Source organism: Trematomus bernacchii, unplaced genomic scaffold (assembly GCF_902827165.1).
Source record: "Trematomus bernacchii unplaced genomic scaffold, fTreBer1.1, whole genome shotgun sequence".
In the NCBI taxonomy this organism is placed as follows: domain Eukaryota; kingdom Metazoa; phylum Chordata; class Actinopteri; order Perciformes; family Nototheniidae; genus Trematomus; species Trematomus bernacchii.
The window spans coordinates 937,327-963,843 of record NW_022987574.1 but is presented as its reverse complement, the minus strand read 5'-3'; the positions used below and the strand labels follow the sequence as shown (position 1 = coordinate 963,843).

At 41.9% G+C, this 26,517-nt stretch overlaps 1 protein-coding gene across 1 annotated transcript in view; it reads right to left on the bottom strand.

The window, feature by feature from the left end:
• LOC117479642 (microtubule-associated protein 4) overlaps positions 1–26,517 on the bottom strand; it is a 99,937-nt gene that overhangs the window by 19,491 nt on the left and 53,929 nt on the right. Inside the window, 1 exon segment of the mRNA XM_034126746.1 lies at positions 25,173–26,517. This exon segment is cut by the window's right edge and continues 1 nt beyond it. Coding sequence (XP_033982637.1) covers positions 25,173–26,517 — 1,345 coding nt within the window.

Below are 26,517 nucleotides of genomic sequence, written 5' to 3'. Positions count from 1 at the left end.
CCTGAATTCAATGCACAGGACATCACATAAGTTTAAATTATAACACATCTGCTGAGATGTTCCCGAACAAAAAAAAACACACACATTTTAGACAAAATACTACGAGTCTGGATGATGTTGCTGACCTGCTAAATCAAATATCATGCAATATAAACAAGCGTAAAATAAGCTATTTCTGTCGTGTTGATTCATTGAATGAAAGCATCATATGACCTCAGGTGATGATGACCTAACGGTGGAGCTGAGCACGGTCAAAGATACTGACTCTGGCTGTGTCTATGTTAAGGAGCGGGATCCTCTAATGTTCACTGCAACAGAGTTAATAGCAGTGTATACTGTGCAATCTTTATAATCGACATACCTGTCACATCAATGTCACACATACCCTTGCAAAACCTCATGTAGGTACCATCTTTTTTCAGCCTATATTTGATAACTTTTTGGTGTATGGGCATGTTGCTGAAGTTTGCTGAATTAGCTGATAGCAACGTCTTTTTCTTGGATTCCTAAACTGATTTATGGACATTTAGTTGAGAAATAATCCTTGGAAACTAAACTAAACACACTGAATCTATGGTTGTGGAATGAAATGGTGGCAATTAAGCTCTAAGGTGTAGTGGTCTCTATCAACCTTGTATCACAGCCACTACTGCTTTAACTGCAATATGTGTTGATTAGTGGCTAAATTCAACAAGCAAAACTACATACGAACATTGCTGTTTTCAGAACCACAGCATTCACCTGTCCCATTCACCTCATCCAGAATGTCAAGTCAGGTTTATATAGAATGTCTTTCTGAAAATGTCCTAATAAGTCTGACTAATCAGGAGGTGTATTAACATTTCTGATTCTCTTACCGCCTCTGTTTCTTGCCCTGTCAGCTATTAGCTATTTACTTGGCAAGTACAATTTCATTACAAACAGGACTAATGTCCTAGACTATCAAAAGAAAAACTTGTAATAAATTCACATCATTAAAATGCTGACATCAGTACGCCCGTTTGTGTACTGATGCCCACCCCATAGGTATCAAAATGGTGCTGATCAACAGGCAGAATAGCATTTCCTATCAACTCTTACATTTCTCTTTCAGGCTTCATTACCTAGAGTAACAAACAGAATATGAGACAAATAAAGATGAAAAAACCCAGGGACTACAGAAATGAGTACTAGCTGTTTCATTAGCACATCAGCTCTTCACCAATCCTTGACCTCACTTCAGATTCATCATAAACACTATTGGACACAGTTATTGATTCTCACTCCCACTCACTTCAGTGACCTTGCGTGTTTCCTGTTATTTTTAGCCAAATTATCAGATAATTGACGTCAGAGGACTTAGAAAAAGGAGCATGATGATAAACGAAAGAGCAGGAGTTGCCTTTGATTCCGGAGAAAGCGTGGGAAATATTGATTAGCAGATATAGAGGTAAGTGGGAAGGGGAAAGAGAATAAGTAGGAAGACTTTTGCAAAGGCATCAACGTGGAAAACAGAAGGAGTGATTTGGAATGGTTATGCGTTCCCTTTCTTATCTATTTTCTTTTAATTAGCTTCTATTTTATAGCTACTTAGGAAAATGGTACCATGCCCATTATGACCATTAAAAAACACAAGGGACTAAAAGAGATGTAAGGAGGACATGGCAGGGAATGAAGGTAACAAGACAAGGGAATTCGGGCGTAAGTCAGATTCAATGAATTTGTTAGCTTAGATAACATACAGCAACCCCAGACCTGAGACAGTCACAGGCATCAGACCAACCAGAGTGAACCAATAGGTAAGTATATACAAGAAGGAAAGGAGTGACCTTAATACAATGAGACAGCAGTGTGACAAGACAAAGGAAAAGGAACAAGAGGAATGGGAGTAATGAATATAAACAAACAAGGCCTTCTTTTTCTAAACAGTACACAATGAGATCCTTTAATCAGGGCAGATATCTGATATCAGGGCAGACATCTGAAAGCCAATGGTAGTGGTTTCCTTTAAGCAAACAGTGCGAGGTGATACCCAGCCTACACACTCTCACACTCTTTCATGTGGGACTTTTCTCACAATACTCTTTTACACATGTTGGTATTGCACCTACACTTTGTTATTGTGTTAGTAAAAATAACTTGGATTTGGCCACTGTTTATATTGTTATCGAGATGTCACAACTGATAGGAAATCCACATTTGTGTCTTTCTTTCTCTCTGTTTTTTACAAAATGCTGCAACTTCTATTCCCATTTCCTTATATTTCACTATCAAATTCTAGCAAAAAATGTGATGAGAAATCACTAAAACCAAAAGAGAATATTCGGGAATGACAGCTATTACATGAGCTCGATGTGTGACCTGATAGCAGTTGGACTATCCAGAAAAAAGAAGAGAAAAAGGGAAAAGCAATCTTTTCCCCTCATCAAATATTGACAAGGCTTGTGATTGGAAGCATCAATCACAGTGTGCCTTGGGGGTGTAGGTTGGCATTACTGAGGGACATATTCCATGAGAACAAGCTGCTACAATGGAGGTCAAGGAAGATGTTAGTGCTAACTCTATATTACTAAGTAAGTCATGACCATTGAATTTGCACCTGAAATCATCTTTGTTGTCAAAACCCACCATCATATGGAAATAATGTTTTGCACCACCATTGAAGCATGGGGGTAAAAGCCCTTCCTAACGGCTTTTTTGGATCTCGACCTGAAGCATTAGCGGAGCTACTGAAGCTCCAGGATTGCCCGGGGTTACCAACCTCTTTTATAATATATAGCTCAGGAGGGCAGAGAACAATGAGCTTCTGGGTGAAGTGAGCCAATTCATTGAAAGGTGGAATTAGCATAATGATAACACTTACAGCTCATTTAGGGACGTTAAGCCTGGACTCTCCTGAAGGGCACCGCCTTAACTCCGTTTTTTTTCTTACTCATATGGTAAAATATGCAGATTCTACACTCTCATTAAAAAAAATACGTTTTATGATGCCTCGTCATTTTTTTAAATGTAGGACAAGTAAGAATGTCGGTGAAGCAATAATTATGATTAAATTACTTGAATGTGAAACATAGGCATACATTTAAGAGTGTCTTTGCTTCTTCTATTATCTTCTTAGTGGGTTAATCTCTTAAGACTTTTTGCATTACACTGACCTATAGTGTTTAGAGCACAAGGTGCTTCCTCAACATTGAAGGTACTTTAGTGAAATGCATTTGAAAAAGTGTATGATCTTTCAGGACTCTAAAGCAAATAAGCAATGTTCAAATTAAATCTGACCAAATGACGTTTCAATTCATCCTTAATACACTATTCGGGACCAAATTCTAAAGCCTTCATTTGGCTCCTCGAGTTAATTATGTAAATCAGCTCTCACAGACACTCTTATCAAAACCCTTTGCTTCACAACACTTGAAGCTCTCTGGCTGAGTGGAGTTTGTTAGAATCGACAACACTCAGTGAAGTGCAAGCTACACTCCATCACTGCCCTTTGGTAGCACATCAAACACAGTAGACAATTTAAAGTGGTTGTGAAGTGGTTACAGATTAGAAAGTGGACTTGGTGGTTTAATGTCCTATCTGAAGTGTGAGACCCTCTGTTTGGCTGTCTAATAAAGACTCACTGGCAGAACAGTTATTAGTCTGCAGTGTGTAATGAACCCTTTAACCTGTTAAGCCCTGAGCCTGTTTTTCAGGTCTCAGGCTCGAAAATGACATTCCCAGAACAAATGACCATATCTTCCCTTCTAAAAGGGTTAAATTAATAATCTTTTTTCTCAAAGTAATGATAAACCTGTGAGTTGGATGTAGAAAAGTCAGAATCAATATAGATGTTTTTTATTTTAAAGAAAACTCAGATTTTACATAGTAAAAAACTGTAAATTATAGTGTCCGTCCACTTATATTGAAAACTACCCTTGGATGATGGTAAGGTAGACTAAAAGCTTTAGGAATCCAAAGTACAACATATAATAAGTACCCTGTATCAAGATTGATGCAAAACAAGTGACATTTGACCTTTTTAGAGAGATTTAGCAAAAAATAAACCACTTCTGGGGTCATTTGGGTGGATTTTCCATATCTCTGGCCCCCCTTGCTCGATTTTAATGGTTGACACCTCTTTCTGACCGTTAGAGCCAATAGAATCGAAGGGGGAGTCCCCCACACACACTCATTGTGAAAAGAAAAGGTGGGGGCTTCGCGCATGCAGTTTTGCATTAGAGTGAAGCTACAGTCTAGCTGTGACATCTAGAAACGTAAAAGCATGGATTATCCGTCTGTTTGCTCATGGATTATCAGAAATCATTTCAAAGGGACACAGACACATTGGATTAACCTATGGATTAACTTCAGCAGCGTTTTTATCATTTTAATGCCATTGAAGACCAATTTGGAGAGACTACAGAGCCAAGGTAAGAATGTTAGCATTTTTAGCTACCTAGCGTCACCTGTTTTGATGTCTGTTTTTGTTTATAACGTCGCAAATTCGTATAATTCAGTGATAATGAGGGTACCCATAGATTCTGTGTCACCTCACGATGTGAATCGATGTCATGGATGTTGAGAAGAGATAAATAATAAGGTTGTGTGAGTGATTTTCGGTGCAGTCATCTGTTAGCATTTTTCGCTCGTTGCTAATTCAGAGGCTCAGTGTTAGCATTGTGGGTTTTCTTTTGAAAAAAAAAAAAAAAAAATTATCAGTTTCTTCCCGTTACATGGATATAAAACATTCATAGTTTATTAAATGAACATGCCCTCAGACACTCTTTCCTGCAAGATGTTGCGGCAGTGCCCCCGGTACCGGGGTCTACCATTAGCTATATTTGTTTGGTTAACACACTATTTATGTAAAGGCGTATGGCCGAGGCTGTGCATGTCTTATCTGGCCAAACTATGTATAGAGGATTTCAGGATAACTTAAAAAAAAAGTATAGTGGCGATACTTTGAACTGTATTGAATATACAGTATATATATTTCTTGATGCTGAAGAAAACATTCAATTCAATGTTGATTTTTTTCCCCTAATCCTATTTCTTCTTTTTCAAATCTGCTTAACATCATTTCCCACAACCTCTCTATAGAGATGGAGAGTTAGTGCAAAGCCGTAATTTGATGCTCATAAAATAGCCATTCATGCATTGCCTACACTACTTTGCAGTCTTGGAAAACTCCTGATCATGTTTTTTCAGTGTGAATATAAAATATTTTTACACAACAACAGGAGCAACAGAAATATGTCAACGACCTTAGTAAGAAAGCAAACAGATGCATAAACATAACACACAGCCTGTGGCAGGCTGACCCTGCCACAGGCTGTTGTTTAAACCTTAGGGGGCAAAAAAGACCATTGCTCCTTTAATTCTCCAGTGGCAAGGCTGAAAACCTCTGCCACCCTTGGCTTTGTGGCTGGTGGTTAAAAACAACCATGGCGTGCAGGCGAGAGGAAAAGAAAGAGACAAAAGAATGGAAAAAGCACTGGAGAGAAAAAGTGTGAGATGGACACAAAGTGAAAGAAAAAAGTCATTGCAGAAAGCACCACCATACTGGGCCACACTTCCCAGTCAGTGACCCCATTTTGACTCATTCAACATGACCCGCTATAAGCCATCTTGCTCTGCCTATCTTCAGCAAGAATCTAATGAGCAATCAGAGCAACAGAAAGAAAGAAGTAACGAGAAGCTGCCTTGAATACAAACTGAAAATGATGGAAGCATGGACAAAATGATGGAAGCATGGACAAAATGATGGAAGCATGGACTATGAGAAAAAAACTAGGTTGGACAAAGACAAAGCCTCCATAAGCTGGAATGAGCTCTGTTACCCTGACCCTGCATGTAAATGTCAGCTGGAGAGTCGGCTACTAAACGACCTCAAGCTGCAAGCGTATTGTGCTGCAAACACACATCTGTATGCACATCATCAGACACACCCTGTCGCACATTGTCCATAAATGCAAAAAATAATACAATATACCTGTTCTACCAGTGTTCACACACATTGATCCATTCACACATTCTGTACAGTTTTGTGACTGATCTGTATCTAAAATTGTCATGCAGTGTTTGACCAACACAATGAGACAGATACTACCATCATGGAATGTCAAGTAGCCCGCGGGGAGCTGTTCTGTTGCTGTCGACTTCTCTCAGCTTTCCATTCTTTCTCTTTAGCTCTCCCGTCTTTCTCTTGCTGTGACACCCCTCCTTCAGTCTGCCGCTGCAGCTATTTCTAACCCAAAGCCATTTGCAAGCTAAAACCAGAAAACCAAGTCCGGTTTGAAACTAACTGCCAGTAAATTAAGGATTTGCTAAATGAATGAACAATCACTGCCTTTAGCAATAGACCAATACACCCACAACCTATAGTATCTTTGCACCTGGAGAACCCACAACATTTAGTTTAAATATTTTTCTCACCTTAAAAGAAGTCCTCCACGATAAGGGAAAAACTGAGATGCTTGATCAACACGTCCTCTTTTTATTTGGCTTAACCTAATTCCCTGCCTGCATGCTGCACCTACTTCAACTCAACAGCTTCAAACCCTTTTTCTTGGTGTTCTGCAGTTGTCAAGGATGTATAACATCAATGGACTTCCGTACCACATTCATAGGAAGAGACCAGTTTCTAAGATTTTAGTTGAAAACACTGCCGTGCATTGTACCTGAATTGTTTTTAAGAAAATGACCAGACTGACTGATCAGACAATTGTCTGACCGATCAAGTAATACATTACATGTTTATATCCACAGAGCTTTCCACAAAAGTCTTTGTAATATATACATAGCACTATCCGGCAACCTTTAGCAGTACTGTGACCAGTAAATGCTTAACCTACAAAGTCCATTTCACCATATCAGCATGTTTGCCACTCAGCCTCTGATAGTTGATGATCCAACACAATTAAAATTGCGAGACAGCAAACATGACCTCCACCTACCATCTGCTGTGATGAAGGGGTTAGTGTTGGAGTTTAAGCCAAGGCTAGAATAGCCACCAGTAGCAAGGTCACCACCAATGTCCCATGTCGATGTGTTGCCAGCTTCAAAGTCTACATCTGCACTAGTGTTGAGGTAAGTATTTGCTTCGTTGCCATCAAACTCAGCACCTTTAGACCCTTCAGATTTGCGATCAGTTTTCCCTTCAGTGTTTGAGTCTACAGGCAGAGAAGAACTGGTACCGCTAAACCCCTTGGGGCTGAGGGGCACTGAAAGCACAATGCCACCTGGCTCCTTCTCCATCTTAGAGCCCTCCACTGATGCCTCTACTGGTGACAGAGGGAAGCCAGTATTGCAGTCCTTCAGCTGTGGGAAAGGGGAGAGGCTGAGGTGAGGCTCAGGCGGGGACTGCCTCAGGTCGTTTTGCGTGGCGCCCGCTGCCGAGAGGGTGGGCAAAGGGTTCTGGGGCTGATCTTCGGCGACAGTAAGCGAGCGCTTCATGGAGTGTGGTGAACGACGTGGACCACCCATGGGTGACACCAGCTGGTCCATTCCGGCCTCATCTCCACTTGGGTACTTATCAGGCAGTTCAAGACTGGTTGGTACCAATAGGTGGGAACATTCTGACATTGCGCGACGCATAGCCTTCCTCTGTTGCTCAGCTCGCCCCATAAAACAGGGCTCCAACTCTTCATCCTCTTCTTCTATCTCTTCCTCCTCGCTGTTGTTCCCTGAAGAGCCCTCTGATAATTGTTGGGCCCCAAGGGCTGCCCCGGCTCCAGCCAAAACCTCATCGCCCGTCTCCAAAATGTTGTCTTTGACAACTCCAATGACACAGTAGTTAGGGGCCACCTGGGGCATGGCAACCTTTGGACTATATTCAGCAAAACTGGAGTGGTTCCATGGTTCAGATGGCAAGTCACCATCTACTGGGCTAGCCTCCATCAGTGAGACTCCAATTTGGTGTGTAGGAATAGCACCAATGGGTGATGACAGCTCCATACGCCTGGCTGGAGAACCAGGAACTAGTGGCAGGGAGACATTGCTGATACTGCCACATCCTAGGGCAGAGGGTAGTCTGCCGGGGAAAGCTGGGGAGGGTGATGGGGAGGAAGATAGAGGGCTGTCTGGGCTTTCCCCTGCACTGCCCAGTGATGCGTTACCAAGCGAGGTGCTTCCAGAGATGCCCCCAACCCTGCCCTGCACCTTCAGCTCCGCATCCATGCTGCCCCTGCCAGGCTGCTCGAAGAAGCACAGCTTGTCTTCATCTGTCAGTCCAGTCGGTGTCAGAGCCCCGACACCTACCATCAAGCCCCTCGGGGGGCCCATATCCATGCCTAAGGGGGGCTGCCAATCCCAGCTCTGAGCTGGCCCGGTGGGCGCCAGGGACGGCACCTTACACAGCTCACTGTACTCTGAGAAAGGAGAGCCAGGCTGCTGATTGGAGAGAGAAGACATGGTGTCTCTCCTTGTTTTCTGTTCCTTCCCCTTCCTTTGTTTCACAGGCTGTCTTTGTCTCAGTATTAGGTGTTTAAAGGTAATCTTCACCACTTATCTTCCTTTCTCTCCTTCTTTCCTTTGTTGTCCTGTGCTGTTGTTCCTTTTTTGTTCAGTCTCTCAGGTGTGCTCTGTGTATGCGCGTGGAGTCTCTTGTGCTGAGCCTTCCGCTCTGAACTCAAACACACACTGAGCGTGAACTGCATGTACAGATCTCTCCCCTGTTCCCCTCCCTCTTTCTCTCTCTCTGTTTGGTTCACTCACTGATTAGTACAGTAGTCATGTGACCCAGTTGTGGTTTTCAATTGGCTGCCAACAGAACTCAGATCCCACCCACTGTGGTGGAACGAGTAAGCCCCCTCCCTTCTAGTTTTTTCTTTCACACCACACGTTGTCCCCCCAACCTCTTTCTTTCTTACGGAAAAAGTACACACACACACACACACACACACACACACACACACACACACACACACACACACACACACACACACACACACACACACACACACACACACACACACACACACACACACACACACACACACACACCACACACACACACACACACACACACACACACACACACACACACACACACACACACACACACACACACACACACACACACACACACACACACACACACACACACACACACACACACACACACACACACACACACACACACACACACCTTTTTCAATTCGCTTCTCACACCCTCTCGGTAATTGATTGGCTCCTCTTTTTTGTCTAACCTTATGCTGTGCTTTAGGTGAAATGTAAAATGCTCTAGGCTCAAATCCTAAAGTCAGGGGTCTAGTCTATTGTTTCCCCAGGAGTGATTTGTATAAAAATCTTTGTTAAAAAGAAGAATAAGGGAGCACGACAGAGGGATGGTATAATCAAAAGAGAGAAAGCAACAGAATGAGCTGGGAAGTCTGAAGAAATATTAGCATGAACAACTGTGTGTATATGAATGTATGAGAATATGTGAATGTTTTTTATAAGCGTGCATGCATCCTACCAGAATAGACAACCTAAGCATGTGTGTATGTGCAAAACTACAACTGCACCCAGCCAGTCCAATCTAAGCATGGTATGAGAGAGAAGAAGAGGAAAAGAGGGGTGTGTGGGATGAAGTGTTATAGAGGACAGGGATGAGGACTAAAGCCTCTGGTAAAGAGACCGTGTTTCTTTCAGAATGCATCTGGTTACATGTTGAGAGGAGGACTCCGTAACCCCCTATATGACCGCATTCTTATACAGACACGTTGATATTTAAATAAAAAACCACAAGTTCTTACAGATATACACTGCCTCCACCAGTTTATCCACCTGGGTTACGATTTAGCCACGTAGCATGTAAGGAATATTCATTAAAGTCAGACATGCTCATACATGCACAAAGACAGTCACACGCACATAATTCTGTATCGCTCCGACGGACACACCGAGTCGAGCCTGTAAGCATTTAACAGGAACTCAGCTTGTCGTGTTGCACAGAAACACTTTCAGTTCCATTTTTGTTATTCTGTCTTCCTGATCGCACCAAAGTTGTGATTTTGATTGGGTTACAGTGATTTACAGCAATATGGGGTGTTATTGTGTGTTTCTAGAGTAGCATGGGATAAGGAAACTTGCAACTGAAATCTGTCTGCTACAAAAACTTTAATCCAAAACACCATATTTTGACTAATAGTGGCCTTTTTAACTCAGCTATAGTATATTTGATCATGTTTTCCTTTTGTTCCTCATTCCTGTTTGAACTTGCTGTTATTCCACGTTTACCTTCTGTCTTGATAAACCAAATAACACTTTGACATATGTACCACTCTGGTGCTCTAAAGTCGTATTTTGAAAGAATACTGACATAAATAGTTTGACTTTGATAGGTATTATTTAGTGTCAATGCAACTTAACACTTTCTGCACAGATTCTCACATTGAAAGCTTCAATATCAACACAAGGCACATCCACATCAATAGAATCCTTGCAGGTTCTGGGTAACAAAAATCTGTACAAAAATCTGTATTATATATTTAAAATATAAATGTACTTGATAATTTCAGATAAGTTAAATAACATTACTCATAGTGAGACATAAATATACCTAACAATCATGCCATTTGTGTGTTAAAGATGTGCATCAGATGGTGTCAATATATAATTTTGTGATTTGAATCATACGTAAACTGTCAGAGGGAATGTTACATGTATATGGATCATCGGATGTATTTTAGGGAAAGGTCACTATGTGACGAGAAAGCAAGGGATGGAAAGAGTGAGAGAGATTTGGTTTTTGTCCTGGGCTGAGCTTTGTGTGTGTGTGTGTTTCTGGCCAGTGCCAGTCAAAATGGCCGGCGGTTACAGGCGTTCCCTTGGTCGTCGGATTGGACTGATGGCTGGATGTCTGTCTGGAACAGTGATTTGTAAAAGGCAGACAGGCAAACGGGGACAGTGCGAGGAATGGCGGGACATAGGGTGAGATGGGGATACAGGCAGATGAGGGCAGAAAGATGGAGGTAAAAGCAAATAATAGGTCTGACTGTTGGCCAACTTTGGGAGGAGAAGAGAAATAAAATAAAGATGTATTTAGGGCAGCCAGACAAGAGGCAGGACAGAATAGGGTGAATACAAATAAGGTATAAAAGCAGTAAGTAGGTAACAGATGTAGAAGCAGGAAAAAAACTGAAGATTGGAGTGTCAAGGGAGGGTGAAACAATAAGTTGAAGAAGAAAGGCAAATAGGGGAAAATTGAATAAAAAGGGCAATAAAGGAAGTGAGGGTGAACAGGAAAGCTGGACTTGAAGGAAGGTGGCAGCATTGGTGTGGGTGCACATGTCGTCCTGTGACACACCATGAACAGGACAGGACTAGGCTGAAGGGTACAATGCTTCTGTCTGGTCTGTCTAATGCATCATGCTTTTTGCTCGAACAAACAAAAGCCTTTGAAAAGTTATTTTCTCGCCTGCTTTAAGATGTGGAGGTTCTTTGGAGCAGTTGCACTGAATGTCAATGAAGTACATTGAATGATATATCAATCCACACACACGTTTGTCCTTTCAGGGCCATTTACATAAACAAATCCTATCTATACTATAAGACTAGGCTTTACTAATTCCAGTGTCAATATCAAATCCATTTGAGCTATGCCAGAAACCTACAAAAATACAGGTTAAACTTAAATAGATTCTTGCAACTATCTTGCTCATTTGGAGTTGTTTTTTTATACTATCATATAAATATATATATAATCCCATTCTTACCTGATAGGTTGTTATTATTTTATTTCCAGCAAGCCAAATATAGTACTTCCAATTCCAAATCAGTCTAACAATGTAATGGCATGGCAGAGAGATATTTTCTTGTTCCTCATGCGTTGAAGCCTGTTTAGGTTTTTAAGGGCTGAGCTTCTTTTGTATTTGTTTCGAGAGCTTTTCATCTGATTTACCATGTTCATGAATACACAACATCATGTAGGACAACAAGATCCAGGAGTTGTTTTGGCAGAACCCAGTGAATGGTGGGACTTTGCTTCAGGCATGTGGCATTTCCATGAAGGTGCATGCAGGTTTGGTATTTTGGTGACCCACCATGAGCTTGACTTCCAGGAAGTGTGAGGCGATGTGCAGCAGGGGGTGTGTCAGTAACAATCAGGCAGCGGGTTTGCACTTATTGTTTGGGGCTAATGTTGTGTTTTCTTCACGTGATGCCTGTTTGACCAGGTCATCTTCAAAAGTTTGCCTAAGAATTTGGCGAATTATTTGGTGCAAAAAAAAGTACTGCATGCACATTCACTATTATATCAGGTGTGCGGGCCAAATAAAATATCTTTATCCTATTAGACATTTGTATTCAATTTGAATAAATAGCACATATATTCTAGAGTTATGGCGAGACAAAGTGACCTTGACGTTTGGCCACCAAATAAACATTTTCTAAATCAGTTCACCTTTCAGTCAAAGTTGACGTTTGTCACAAACAACATTCACAAATATGGAATACTGTAGATCTAAAAAACATAACGCCTCCGGCCACAACAGTTTTTGTCAAAATAAACGCCAGTGCATGCCCACCAATAAAGTATATCTGACACATTATGTGGTCAATGGGTTCAGGAGATTGGAGTTTGCCTTCTACCTTCTCTGTCCACTAGGGATGCTCCGATCGATCGGCCGCCGATCGATATCGGCCGATACTGACTCTCTGCCGATCGATCAGTGCTCTCTAAAAATGCCGATCACGAGAGCCGATCGCATGACGTACAATTATGACGTACAATTATGACGTAAAATACATGACACTTTTCTCTGTGCACGGCAAAACAAGCTCGCCAAAATTGCTTCACCAGTCTGGCAGTATTTTAAGGTGTCCGAAAATGACATTAAAATAGCGGTATGCAACGTGTGTGAAGCAGAAATCCTGCAGCTCCACCCGCTGTGACGGACCGGTGAGCGGAGCGAAACACACACTAAGAGTTAGACCTAACACACTTAGCCATTTTATCTACCTCTGGAACAAGCTAAACTAGTTATAATTATAAATATGTTTATTCTTCACTGTCGGGTCACTCATTACTGGATCAGTGAGCTGCATGAGATACTGACAGGCTGTCAGGAGAGAGAGAGAGGGGGAGAGAGGAAAAGAGAGCGCTTCCGCTCATTTCTCCATTGTTATTATCCAAGGTGAATGTAAACTTGAATAATGTACTTCATTTGAATGTAATAATTATGTTGGTTGTTGTTTGTGGAAGCGCCAGTGAATGAGCCCCATTAACTGAGTTGTAAACATCACTTTAAATGGAAGATCCCCATAGGCCCCGCCCACTCGATCGGATCGGCGATCGGTATCAGTATCGGCCGATACTGATTCCGGCGATCGGCCCCAAAATTGGCGATCGGAGCATCCCTACTGTCCACCCATCAATCTATTTCAAACAGCTCGCCCACATGTTTGGACACCATTAAATGGTAGCCTGTCCCCACAGTTGGAAAACATGCCTGCCTACAGTCACATCCACTCCAGCCTGCTCCATTCCCCAAGACAGTCCGTCTTTTTGCATCACGAACCCTGATCCCAACATCACCAAACCAAAGTCACTGTCACTTTTACTTATCACACCTGCACAGGAAGACAGGGAGGCAGGTGTGGACAGACAGGTTGTTAGGTGGACACGTTGGCAGGTGGCTAGACATGGTTGAAGTTGGTTTGCTGTCTTTGCCTTTATTTTTCATTTTAAGTTTCCTCTTTCCCTGTCTGCTTGGCTTTTGTACACAACTGACACCAGAGTCCCATGGGGACAAACAACCCACCAAATGGATGACCTCACCCTGTCTGACTGGTTGGCTGGCAAAGACACAAAAAAACACACACACATACACACTATACAAAGTGTTATATAATCCCACTGGGTGACAGAAGTGTTGTGCCTAATGGCCCATGCAGACTACCAGGAAGGCATACAGCCAAACTAAAGCTGTGGCCTATAAAGGGCCACATGCCACCTTTACATGGCCTCAATAGCCGCGTTCACACCAAGTACTTTGCCGTATTTAGTGCCGGCACTCAGAGCCCCGGCACTTATGACCCCAGGGCATTTAGTACAGATCGCGTTCACACCGGAGTACTTTTCCCTGAGGGAAGATTACGCAAATGAGCCGCTGACGTCACTTCGTCTTCTTCTGCTTTGGGTTTACTGGCAGGCAGCAAACAACTTCACGGCGTATACTGCCACCCGGAGTCCCCGGCCGGAAGTCCCCGGAGTTGGGGACTGGCTTCAGTAGAAGCTGCTGGGACTCCCAGCAGCTTCTACTGAAGCCTTCCGAGTAAATCGCCAGAACGCCGACACCTCCTCATCTCCACCGCTCCCATGTTTTGTTTTGTGTTGCCATAAGTTAGTCTTTTTGCGTTTGTGCGCTGGGCGAATGCTAATGCTAATAATGCTAATGCGAGGATAATACAATGGCGCCTCTACAAAACATTTCAGAGTTGTACGAGGCGTGGTTTGCAATTCGCCCAGCCAACCAGAACTGGGGCACTTTTTTCCCCCAGGAAAGTACGATCTCTCAGCAGGCACTAAAAATGGCGGTAAAAGTTCCCGAGATTAAGTGCTCTTTTTGGTGTGAACGCGACATAAGGGGTACTAACGGAACTAAACGCGAAAAGTACGGTGAAAAGTACTCCGGTGTGAACGCGGCTAATGATTCAGGGTGAAACTGACAGGAAACGGCTTTGTTTTGCACAAAATAACATTAAAGTTTATTAAATATACTGCCAGGTTCCTCTCTTGTATTGTGTTATATCAATACATCCATATCATTTATGATATTCCTGTCTTCACAATTTCACATTTAAGTTTTTGTTATAACTTAACTCGTCAAGCTTTGTTGTCATGTCTTGTTTCTCCCCTTGTTCAGCCGGCTTTTTTGTGTAATGAGGCTATGCTATACATTCTGGTGCAAGTCATTTATGATCTGTTGTCAATTTTAAAACTGCGGTACAGCTGGTCAGCTAAAAAAGTGAGGAATTCCTCTGCTCGGGCATAAATCAAGGGATTCTTTTCTACATGCTCCTTCACCCTTGAAAGGCAGCAATAGAAAGAAGTAGTGATAATAGCTAGGTGTGGTGAGAAAAGGCTTAACTCAGCAGGGGATGTTAGAGGAATGGATGATCGAAGGAGAGTCTTTAGTGTCGTCTATTTATAGCTCAATAGCATCTCCTTCTCAGCCCGTCACAACACCCCCATCCTTGCTAAACATCCATTGTTTCCTTCGTAGCCCTTCTTCCCTTTAGTCGCCAAAGCAACTGCCTTCTGTTGCTATAGCAACTGGCTCATCATTGGTGTGCCAGCTCAAGCCATGTGGGGGGTTGGGGGAAATGGTTAAGGGGGGATTTTTGGTGGTGATGGTGGGGGTATAGTCTCAAGACTCATGGAAGATTGTGTGTGTGTGTGTGTGTGTGTGTGTGTGTGTGTGTGTGTGTGTGTGTGTGTGTGTGTGTGTGTGTGTCTAAGAGAGAGAGGAGGAGGATGGGGTTTAGTAATACGCTACGCACCCTAGGGAGGGTATTCCTCTATGCTAATCTACTCTGCCTCTTGCTACAGGTCAAAGAGTTTATTCCATTCAGTGGTGTCTATGTGAGAATAACAGCCAACAGGCAAGAAAGCAGTTCCTTCGAAACCAGTCCGATATTAGAGCGATGAACGCAAACATCTGTACAAGGCTAACGCACATGATGATTCACAAAAAGGGGAAGACAAGACATAAAAATAAAGAAGATGGTAAATACAAACGCAGACAAAGAGAAGCTGTTTGTAAGTGATGCAACCTTAAAACACCAAATTCAAGTAAAAGTCCTGTATCTTCCTTCATTAAAAAAAAACAGATCAGCCAAATGTCCTTGAAGGGTCAATTTATAAATTTTTTCAGAATCTTTTTTTTTTATCATCACATTGTTACCTTCCCATACTGGTGCATGTGTGTAGTTGCTTCTAGTGTTGTAACTGTTGAGGTGGAGCTTGGGCCCCTCTGAAGATTAACAATATAAATGTGAGGGAAAACGACCCTTTTGGGCATCTTGGGTTTGTATGTTAATAGCTACAGTATTTCCATACAACCAGACTGTTTTTAGGAAATGAAAGTACCACCACCTGGAATTTTGACTAACACTATCTTTCTTTTCTTGCAAACAGAAGTTACACAACAGGGTGGATCAAATACAAATGAATACTAAAAAACATTTCACAAATGCACAAAAATGTGTATAAGTTAAAGTAAGAAAAGCACAGAGAGCAACGAGGTAACCACCAGTCAATTATGAGCTTTGCCTCTAAGCTTACCCTGCTTTATCTTCTATTTAAGTCTAAATAAGTATATATATATATATAATAACAATCGCTTACATATATATATAAAATCATCATGGAACCACTAGCTTTTTTAATCTTTAACAATGCAGTGTAATTTATAAGCTCATGATAAGGACATTTTTAATAGGTAAAATCTCATTATATGTAGTAACTAAAGAAGTCAGCTAGTTAAGTAATAAGTACTTCACTTTTGTCTAAGGTTAAAGGTGGGGTATGTCATTTATTTCAGAAACACTTTTTGTTATATTCCATGGAATTCTCTTAACATCCCGATAGCAATGAATATATTAAATGTTTTGACAATAAATACATAAAAAAATGTAATCTGTGGAAGCCATAGCGCTGTAAAAAGCACGACCAATCATTTTCATTCGGCCCGGCTAAAATAACTGGATGGCCTACCTGCTTGTCAGCCTTCCATCTGTGCACAAACGTATCTCGTGCCCTCATTGCTCATGTGCGCGTTCGTGTGTGTTGGAGGAGGGGCTCTGTAGGGAAGTGGCAGATTTTTTCCGGTTGTGTATTTCCAAATTCTAGCGCACTCGAACTGGTTTCTCCAAAATTACCTACCCCACCTTTAACTTCTAGATACAAAACCACAAATGTACCATTAGCCAAAGGAATGGTCTCTATCATTTTAGTATTTCCATCTTTTCAGCACACCACATGATTTCTTTCCCCTAGTTCATCAATGTGTTATTCATTGTCATACATTTTCTTGCATGCCTTGGTGATACAAATAATTTGCCTAAATAGTGCATAATTGAGAGAGGAGAGTGTCTTATCCAGTTTTATTAATTAATGACATAATGCCCTGCGGCTCTAGTATTCCCTATGAAGCAGCTGCAACTGTCTGATCTAAGTTCATTATTCATTAAAACCGAATATGGCGCCCACGGCCAACAAAGACATACAGTATGTACTCAAACCCATTGCTGTCTCTGTCACAAAAACACTGCCTCTGTTTACAACATTTTCCACCACAACCATCAAATATCCTCGAACAGTATTCTGCTCCTCCTACCATGACCCTCATTATCCCGGAGGGCATGCAGTCTGTTGGTTTCTGATGGAGAGCACAGACCGTCGGCTCCTTAAACCAAAAGCTAATTGGACGAGGAACCATGCTGTGGTTGTAATTTAATCTACATTAAAAAACATGAGGGAAAATATTAAAATGTTACATTCATTTTTACATTCATACTTTTAGGTTCCACTTTATCACGGGTTTGATTATGCAGCAGATAACTTATTACTTGTAGGATATACATATTTTTATATATATTTGGGATTGTGGGAAACGGCATTTCGATCTGTCTGTTTGTACACACAAACTGAAAGATTGACAATAAAGTTGACTTTGACTTGACTTTGATATGAAAATATCTAGGTATTATAACCTATATAAGCTCCTTATGTGATGCAAACTTTTTAAGTGTTATTTTTTTCTTGTTAAGCTCTGAATACGGCATCGTTTTTGGTTTGTGCATATGTTGTGTTTACTACCCTAGAAGAGGGGTAAATATTGTTCATTACTTACAGTACTTTTTTAGCAAGATTTCAATATGAGTATTCATTCACTAAGATCCCAAGTAATGAAACAAAAGAAAACATGGCGTGTTTTGTCTGAGGGTGGGAAGAGGTCACTCCTAGCCTGCAGTTCCTGTTGTTTGCTGTTACTGGACAAAGTCAGTTCACGGCTAATGAATCACAGTCAGCACTATATTAAGCCTCAGGTGGCATTTCAATTCCATTTTCAGGATTAGTCAACCTGCGTCACTGCCAGACACTCATCAGGCAGTGCAGGTTCGAAAAACCTTCTAATTCTTTCCGTTTTAAGGCAACTTGCAAATAGTGAAATGTTCTTGACACATTTCATTATAATTTCACCCTGACATGGCGGGAATTTAACGTTCACTGTAGAATGTGTGATTGTCTGGGACTCAGCTCAGACTGTTCTTTGATGTCACTAAGTCAAAACACTCTTTAAATGTTTTACCCTGTCCTCTTTCATCTATGTCCCCTGCTGGGTGCTGGGTTAGGATGACTCCGTATTTCAAAAATTGCAGTCTTGTTGACTTGTTTTTGAATAATTAAGATGCTGAAATAGAAGGCTTTGCCGAAACTGATTTCCTCCCACAGAGGTTTGTGCAGTGACATAGACCGTGACATGGCTGCTCTTTTTACATTGTAGTATGGTAGAACTAGGGATGACCTCTTTCCATATGAGCTCTAGGGTGTAGAATATCTGATTGTACATAGAATTTCATCCCGATAATTCATAGCTTACTTTGGCATATATCAGCATTTTAAAAACAATATTAATGGACATTTTAAAATAGTTAATGGTATGTATACCCTCTTTAGTATGTGTGAAAGAAATAACAATGTATACAAAGTTGTTTCTTTTATTATCTATTATTACCGGTATTGGTTGATAAGCAATTGGTATCGACAAAATCTGGTACCCTACCCTGGCAGATAACATGTAAAAGAGCCTTCTGCCAGTCTTCAGAAATAGGGCATATCATTTATTTTCTGTTGGTTGAATAGTTGTTTTTATTGTGAATAAATATTGTGGATGCCCTCTGGTCTTTTGATGCTCTTTATTGGCAGACTGATAAGTATTTCTGCCTCCTTTACAATGTCTTTTACAATTAATTGATCCATCTTTTGAATATAATATTGTATTTGCACAGTATACTGTGGGTTTGATCGATCTATGTCCATTTCATAGTTTTGTATGTGTCTCTATCAAACATTTAACTGTACCATCATAAAGTGTGAAGTCAGTACGGTGACTCATCAACTCCAGCATCTGTTGCTGTTCCTAGGGCAACATTAACCGATCCTTAGTCTCTATGGCAACTCCCTCTCCCTGGTCATAACCTTCCTCTTTCCTTCCCAAAAGGCACTTCATGTCTCAATCTCTCTACCACTGGGGACGTGAAAAAATCGATTCGAGAAAGGACTAAATTATTCTAGACAAATTAGGATGTGGTCAGTGGCCTTTTTATCACCTAAAAACTTTCAACATGTCTGATTTGCAAAAAAGTTGTGGGTTTTACTGTAGATAAGTGTCAGAAAATTCAGAACTCTTTTCCATGAAGAAGACTCTAAATTCAACAAAATATTGCAGATTGGTCCAATTTGGGAATAGATGGACTCTCAATCATGCAGATCCCATTCACCTGAGTTAAGAATGTGTTTGTTTATATAAACAGTATATTGCTCTGTGATAGGGGATGTGGCATTATGACAAAGATTGTTGTTGTATTTAAACAGAGCAGCATAAACATTTCTGGGAGCTTTTTTCCAGTGTGCAAATCATATGTCTGAAATCAAAATTCATGAAATCAAGCAAATCCCGCAGTGCTGGCTTGGAACCACTCTCTTTGTGTTTAATGTATGGCTATAACATGATACATATTGTAATACAAGTAACCCAGTGACTCAGGCTCTTGACATACTGTTTGTGGCTTTTACAGTGGCGCCAACAAGGCAAAATCCCAACACTTCCCCCAAAGCAGTCAAAAGGCATTAGCTCACCCTAGTTCAGGGATGGGGCCATACTTTGCATATGTCCCTTCTGGGCTACCATCTAATGGCGCATTTCCATTGCAGCGCGTAGCTCGCTTTAAGCGTGCCGTGTCGTGCCGTCCCCTTTTTTGGTTGTGCTTCCACTAGGCCTCGTTCCGGCGCGGCACGGCGCGGGGCCACTTTTTCCCCTCTTTTCTGGCCCTAGAAAATTGTGGTTCTATCGGGGCCAACAAACAGGGCTGAGTCGGGCTGAGTATGCTAAACTAGAGAGGAGCGCTGGCAAGAGGGCTAGAACTACAACAAGATGGACATATTTGACCGTGATTTAATTGTAATACACGTTTCAAAATGATGCCGAAGTAACAACATACTGATACCGGTTAGTAAAAACCATGAATTAATGCTTTGTCAAGTCTGCAGACAGACGGCAGGCGAAAAACCTTTTAAAATTCGTGTTTTTCTAGATGGAGATTGGCTAAGCTAACGCAGTATATGCCCCGACCGTCCACACTCACAACAACGGCCTATACAGACATAAATACAGCAGCGACTGTATTCACCATGACACAGGCAGTCTGTGGTGTGTACTTGTTTAACTTTTGTCGAGTTTCTGAACATATATAAGGAGCTGTGAGCTCTGAGTGCTCACAGCTAACGGCTGTGTTGTGTTTCTGGATTTCTCATTGAAGATGACGTCACGGCTCCGCCTACACTGCGTTACTATAGTAACTACCCCAGTTCCTAAACTGTAATGGAAGCGCAGCATGAAGTGAGTCGGCCCTGTTAAGGCCCAACGCGGCCAAGCCGTACCGAGCCGTACCGAGTGTGGCCGAGGCCGACCGTGTAGTGGAAATGCGCCATAACAGCCTGCTCCCCAATGCAAGGAGACCAAACAACAGAGAAAGCACTATGTGGTAAAAATAGACCACTGATACAGTATATTCATGCCTGCCTGCCCTTTTGAGAATTTGAGTTTTTCCTGAAAATAGTTTGATGACTCAGATGTGTACTGTGCAGGGAGAAAGAACTACAGAGGTGATGTACTTGTGGTTTTAATTCTGGCCAGCACCTGTGTCTAGCTCTGTTGGAGAGCGAAGGATAAGGGTTTGTGCTGAAGAGAACAGGTGTTGTTGAAGTGGCCTGATTTTTTCTGCTGTTAGTTTTGTTGCAATTTTATATATAGATGTATACATTTAGAGTAAAAATAACTCAGGAAAGAGATTAAGCTAAAGCTGTATCCAACTGTGTTAACAGCATAACATGATGTGGACAAAACAATACAATGATCCCCCTGTTAAGTTGCTCTTCTGTTTGTCTAGGAAATAAAAATGTATTTACACACTATTATAAATCATTTCTTTAGGGCTGTGTGGAACCTGGCAAGTCTAAATATAATTTAAAATGTTAGCTCTCTGTTGGTCTCCACCAACTACTGAGAAATGCATGTGCATCTTTACCTGTTACTGTAAATGCTAACTTTGTCTAGCTGTTTACTGGTGATGATCACATCATTTGCAGGAGATTTGGGGAGTCTTTTCCTCTAAAACAGCTGCCGCTCGAAACTTTAGGAGAAGTGATTCTAAACCATAACATTAAATATCAGGTCACATAACCAAAAAATGAGCCAAAAGACACCAAAGCGCTCTTAAATCCTGAGAGGGAAAAGACCTTGGTGAAAATTCTCTTTGAATTGACACCCCTTTTATGTGAAACATAGTAAATGGATTACCAATGTCAATGTCATTTATTTCCTATACACAATTCAATATTCATATATATCTTTATATGTTTGTGCGTCTGTGTGTGTAATGCTAGCTTACTTATATACCGTAACCGTACAGTAATTGAAAAGTATCTTAGTATGTTTGAACTGTTCAAACGTGCAGATGGTTGTCGTGTGCAGTCAGGAGAACGCACTTTGTACCCTTGGTTTTCTATTTATAGCCTCAAAGGGAGGTGATAAGGTAGACAGAAAACTACGCAACCTCTAGATTTAAAAACAACCACGATACATACAAAGTATTATGTACCGTATCTTCTTCAGTTGGTAGCTTGCTGGTTCTTTCAATTGTTAAACAGACAAGGGTGGGAATGGAGGATCTACCATCACTGTTCATTGCTGGTATATTCCCATACCCTCAAGTTTTTATCAACACCTCCACATTTTCTTATTGTCATTTCACCCTCCCTATGGTTTACAAAATGATGCATCTCTGCATTTTTGCTCCTGTATATCTACCTACCTCTGGGCTATTTCAAGAAGGGTTTATACATTATCCTGACCTGTTCCCTGTCAGCATTCTGTTAAACTTTTCCTTTATCACTGCCAAAAGTCTTCCACAACCTCTCCTCTACCTTTATCCGTTGCCTCACTCTCTCCTGTGGTACATAAACAACAGTATTCACTCCCTGCTTCCCTCTTGTTCATCCTTCTGTTTCTCTTTAATACTCTTGAATAGCTTATTTTGTTTAGAACTCAAATGTATTCTGCCTCTAGCATTTTCTTTTCTGTATGTTTACCTCACTCGATGCGACTGTACTGTATACTGTCTGTAACCCTCCAGCGTCTTGCTCTTTGTTGTGTTCCACATGTCTTTTTTACTTTTGTACAAGGCTTAAATACCACTTTTGGTGACAAAGACCCACCCCTGGATATTGACAAAAGGTCTCATTACGCAGAGAGACGACGGGGCCAGATGCACTCAGAACTCTGTACTGCTCTTTCTCATTTAAATGTACACACACAAAAACATACATACAAAACACAGTGGAAATGTACTGCTGGCAATACCTTGTAAGTGACATGCACACAAACATGCACTGACAGTAGAAGACCATCCACAATGCTGCAATATATTTGTATTTATGTGATTTTGAAGTGAAAAAAACCCACTAATGCTAGCCTTTTCGTTCTTGTGGAAGGCATTGATCAAAGCTGCATAATACCCAGGTTCAACACTCAGCTGTTCCTGTGGGGAGCTGAAGACTTGCTTTTTCATCATGACAGCCTCCAACGGGAGGCAGAGACAGGAAGTATTGAAAGGAAGGACAAGGAAATGAATCCTCTGCATCATACTCATAAAACAAAACAAATTACTTGAGCTAATCTGAAAATACACACAAAAAGACGAACACACAAAGCATATTGCACATGTGCACAAATGCCAACATGGACTTACAGTACATATACACTCAACATACAGAAGCAAGCATATACAACAGGATATCACCATGCACCTACTGACACAGTGCCAATATATCTATTTGCTGTGGCTGTAAAGAGTATTTCCCTTAGCTGAGAAAACCTTTTCAAATGTAGTTACACTGCTTCAACTTCCTTCTAGCTTTAAACATGAGGTGTACATGATGCCTATGAACAGCTTCCTTACACTTTCTAATTATGATATACATCAGTTAACACACACAAGTCAAACTTCTATGTTTAGCTACTTATCAGCGCAAAAATATTATTATTTCTTATGCAAAAACTACTTACGAATGAGTCACACTGCAACAAAAGTAAAAAAGCTGAATTATCTCTCAGCATATCCCAAGGCATCCCCAGGCCAGATTGGGTTTTCCCAATGGACATGCAATGAAAAACTCTATACTCTAAGTTCCACAAGAAAGCTTTACAAGCTTACTTTTTAATGCAAATTCTCTCCGAAGCTCATTCTGACTGTCTGACTTCAGAGCATGGTCAAATGTATGCGCAATCCCAATATTAAGGCCATCAAAACTCATGACTATGCGTAAAAGTTGTTGAGGTAAGTGTCACAGCAGAAGTGGAGCAACCTGCTCTTGCACAGATTGCAGGTTATGGCTCAATGAAGTCAAAAACATCCTCTGCAAATTGTAGAGATGCCATCCAAACATCAGTAAAATACCCTCTTCGTCCGGCAGTGGCTCAGTCAGTAGGGGCTTGGACTGTGAGCCGTAGGGGCGCCGGTTCAAGTCCCCGACCAGACCTAAAATATGGAGTGTGGACTTCTACTTGGAGAGGTCCCAGTTCACCTCCTGCCCTGCCGTGGTGCCCTTGAGCAAGGCACCGGACATCCCCCTTCCCCCCTCACTCCCATTGCTCCCCGGGCGCTGTACAATAGCTGCCCACTGCTCCTAGTACTAGACTCCTGGTACTAGGATGGGTTAAAAGCAGAGAACACATTTCACTGTGTGTGCTGTGTGCTCTGCATGTGTGACCATTAAAGAGGGTTTCCTCCCTCCCAATTCTAATTCTCTCCAGACTTCTAACGTGCCTTGATATTCTGACCACAGAATGTTTAAACCGGAACAGTAGCAGAGGGCACCTTTATCAGATTTCAATGCTTAAAATGAATGTGATGGACCTAATGCTAACAATGGCCCGACTGCTCGAGTACTCATTAATATGGCATTACAAGCAACAGTAGCTATTTGCTGAACAGTCTGGGTATTCTGTCAATCATTCTGCAATCTTCCAAGGGATAGGTCTCAATAATGATAAATGAAAGAACCAAATAAAAACAGAAAAATAACTCAAATAGGACTTACCTGAGGTGGAGGAACAGCCAAGGCATCGATCATCACAGAATATGAAAAGTAAAGTAGACAAAAACAACAGTTACCATTTGATATATTTAAGTTATACATTTTGGAGTCACACCAGGATAGGAACGTTTGATGCATAACAAGAGAGGGAGGGTTAATATACACCAAGAAAGACTTTTTGTTCAACATTCATCATCATCTAGGAGAAGAAACAGGTTGCTAGTGAGGAAAAGAGAGTTACTTGGACATACAAGTGAGAAGAAAGATTGACACCCCACCACTGGATGCAAAGAAAACAGTATGACTACAGTGTTAACACATAGACCTGGATAAAAAGGAGAAAGAGAAGGTTGTTTTTTTATTTGGTGAAGATTTCTAGAGGTGTTGCTAAGGAGAAAGACTGTGATTGGTTAGTAGTGGCACACCCGTCAATGACAACACTGTTAATTATAAGATCATCCAAGTAGTGTAGGATTGGGAGTTTCATTAAAGTCAAGGCAATCCACAGCATCAGTTGATCAACACTTGAACTCATGCGTTAGTCACTCAAAAACAGTCCAATTTGGAGAAGCCAAATAGACACAGCCCAGTTTTAGACAATTGTGTCCATGCAAGGGTCTACTAAACACTCAAACCCTGATTAGTAAAAGACACCCAAGAAATCAATTAGTCCAGAGAAAGCATTACAAATCAGCTTGAAATATCTGAAAGACTCAAGCTGGATGATAAGACCATGCATGGCAATTAACCATTCATTTCATCGTTTCATTTCTTAGTTACTCTATATTAAGTTCTACTTTGTCCAAGGCTGACTACAACCAACCTTCGATGATGGGGACAACTGGAGGGACCACGTCTGGTTCTTCCAAAGGATCCGCAAAGCTCGGAATAAAGGGCTTAGCTGTAGGGTTAAGACCAAATCCTGGGGAAGAAGGGGGGAGGACTGGGGATGCTTGTGGAGGGAAATCGTTTGCTCCTGGGGAGGTGGGACTCTTTACAGAGGACGAGGAAGATGAACGAGACTTATTGGCTTGCTTCTGGGCTGATTTGGCATCTTTGTGCTCTTTGGGTTGGAATTCCTGCGCTGTGGTTTTGGGGGAGCGGAGAGGAGCTGGGCTAGGAGTATCGAAGGACAGCCCTAAGGTTGAAGGAACACCTGGAGTGCTCATGTCCCTGAAGGAAAATAGATCGCTGTTGCTGCTTACGTTGGAGTCGTTGGCGATCCATGAAGCATCTGAAGGTGAGAGGGGCGGGGCCGAGGCTAACACCTCACCTTTTGGGATAGGGCCTGGGCTTGGGCTTGGTTGGGAGGCGGGGCTGAAAGCAGAGGTGTCTTCATCGGGCATGCCCTGCATACACTCTTGGAGGGAACTGTCAAACCTCCCGCTGTCAACCATGTCACCACCAGGTGAAAAGGGCATGCTGCTGTTGCCTAAGCTTGCATTTTCAGTATCGATCAGGAGGTAAAATGAATCATCAGGGCGACCAGCAATTGGGAAGGAGCCAGGTGCTGCACTATTGGGGGTGGAGCGCATAGTGAAGGGAACTGCTGTGGCTTTCAGCTCGCTCTTCAGGATCAATGGGTTGATGGAATCATCTGCTGGAGATAGTTTCTCCTGAGACAGGGGGGAAGGGACTAGTCCTTCTTCTGGGTAGACCTCATTTTTCCAGGGGCTCTGGCTTGTATCCATGTCTCCGAACGAGGACTCCAGTTTGGTCTTAACAGGACTTCCTATATCCATCTTTACCTCCTCTGTGTTTTGAGAGGTTTCCGCAGGCGAAGGGACAAACGGTTCTGCTGTCACTCCCCACTCTTCCGGAAGCTTTTTCCTACTCTTACCCTTCTTCCCCCGGCCTCCACTCTTCCCAAGCTGCTCCTCCCAGCAAGCATCTCCTTTATCCCGCCTTGGGCCAATCCTGCCGTAGAACTCCTCTGTTGATGGATTGTTTTCTCCCTGTGTTTGCACTTCAGGGTTAACCCTGATCTCGGGCTGTTCATAAGATCCCTCATCCTTCTGTCGTCTTTTCTTTTTCCTCTTCTGTTTTCGGTCTGAACCTTCTCCCTCCCTTTCATCGCCTCCAGCATAGGAAGAGCTCTCTCGGTTAGGCCAACTGTCAGTTGGGTCGTCAGGGCCTACTGCGAGATGGCCGGCATGGCGGCTGATCAC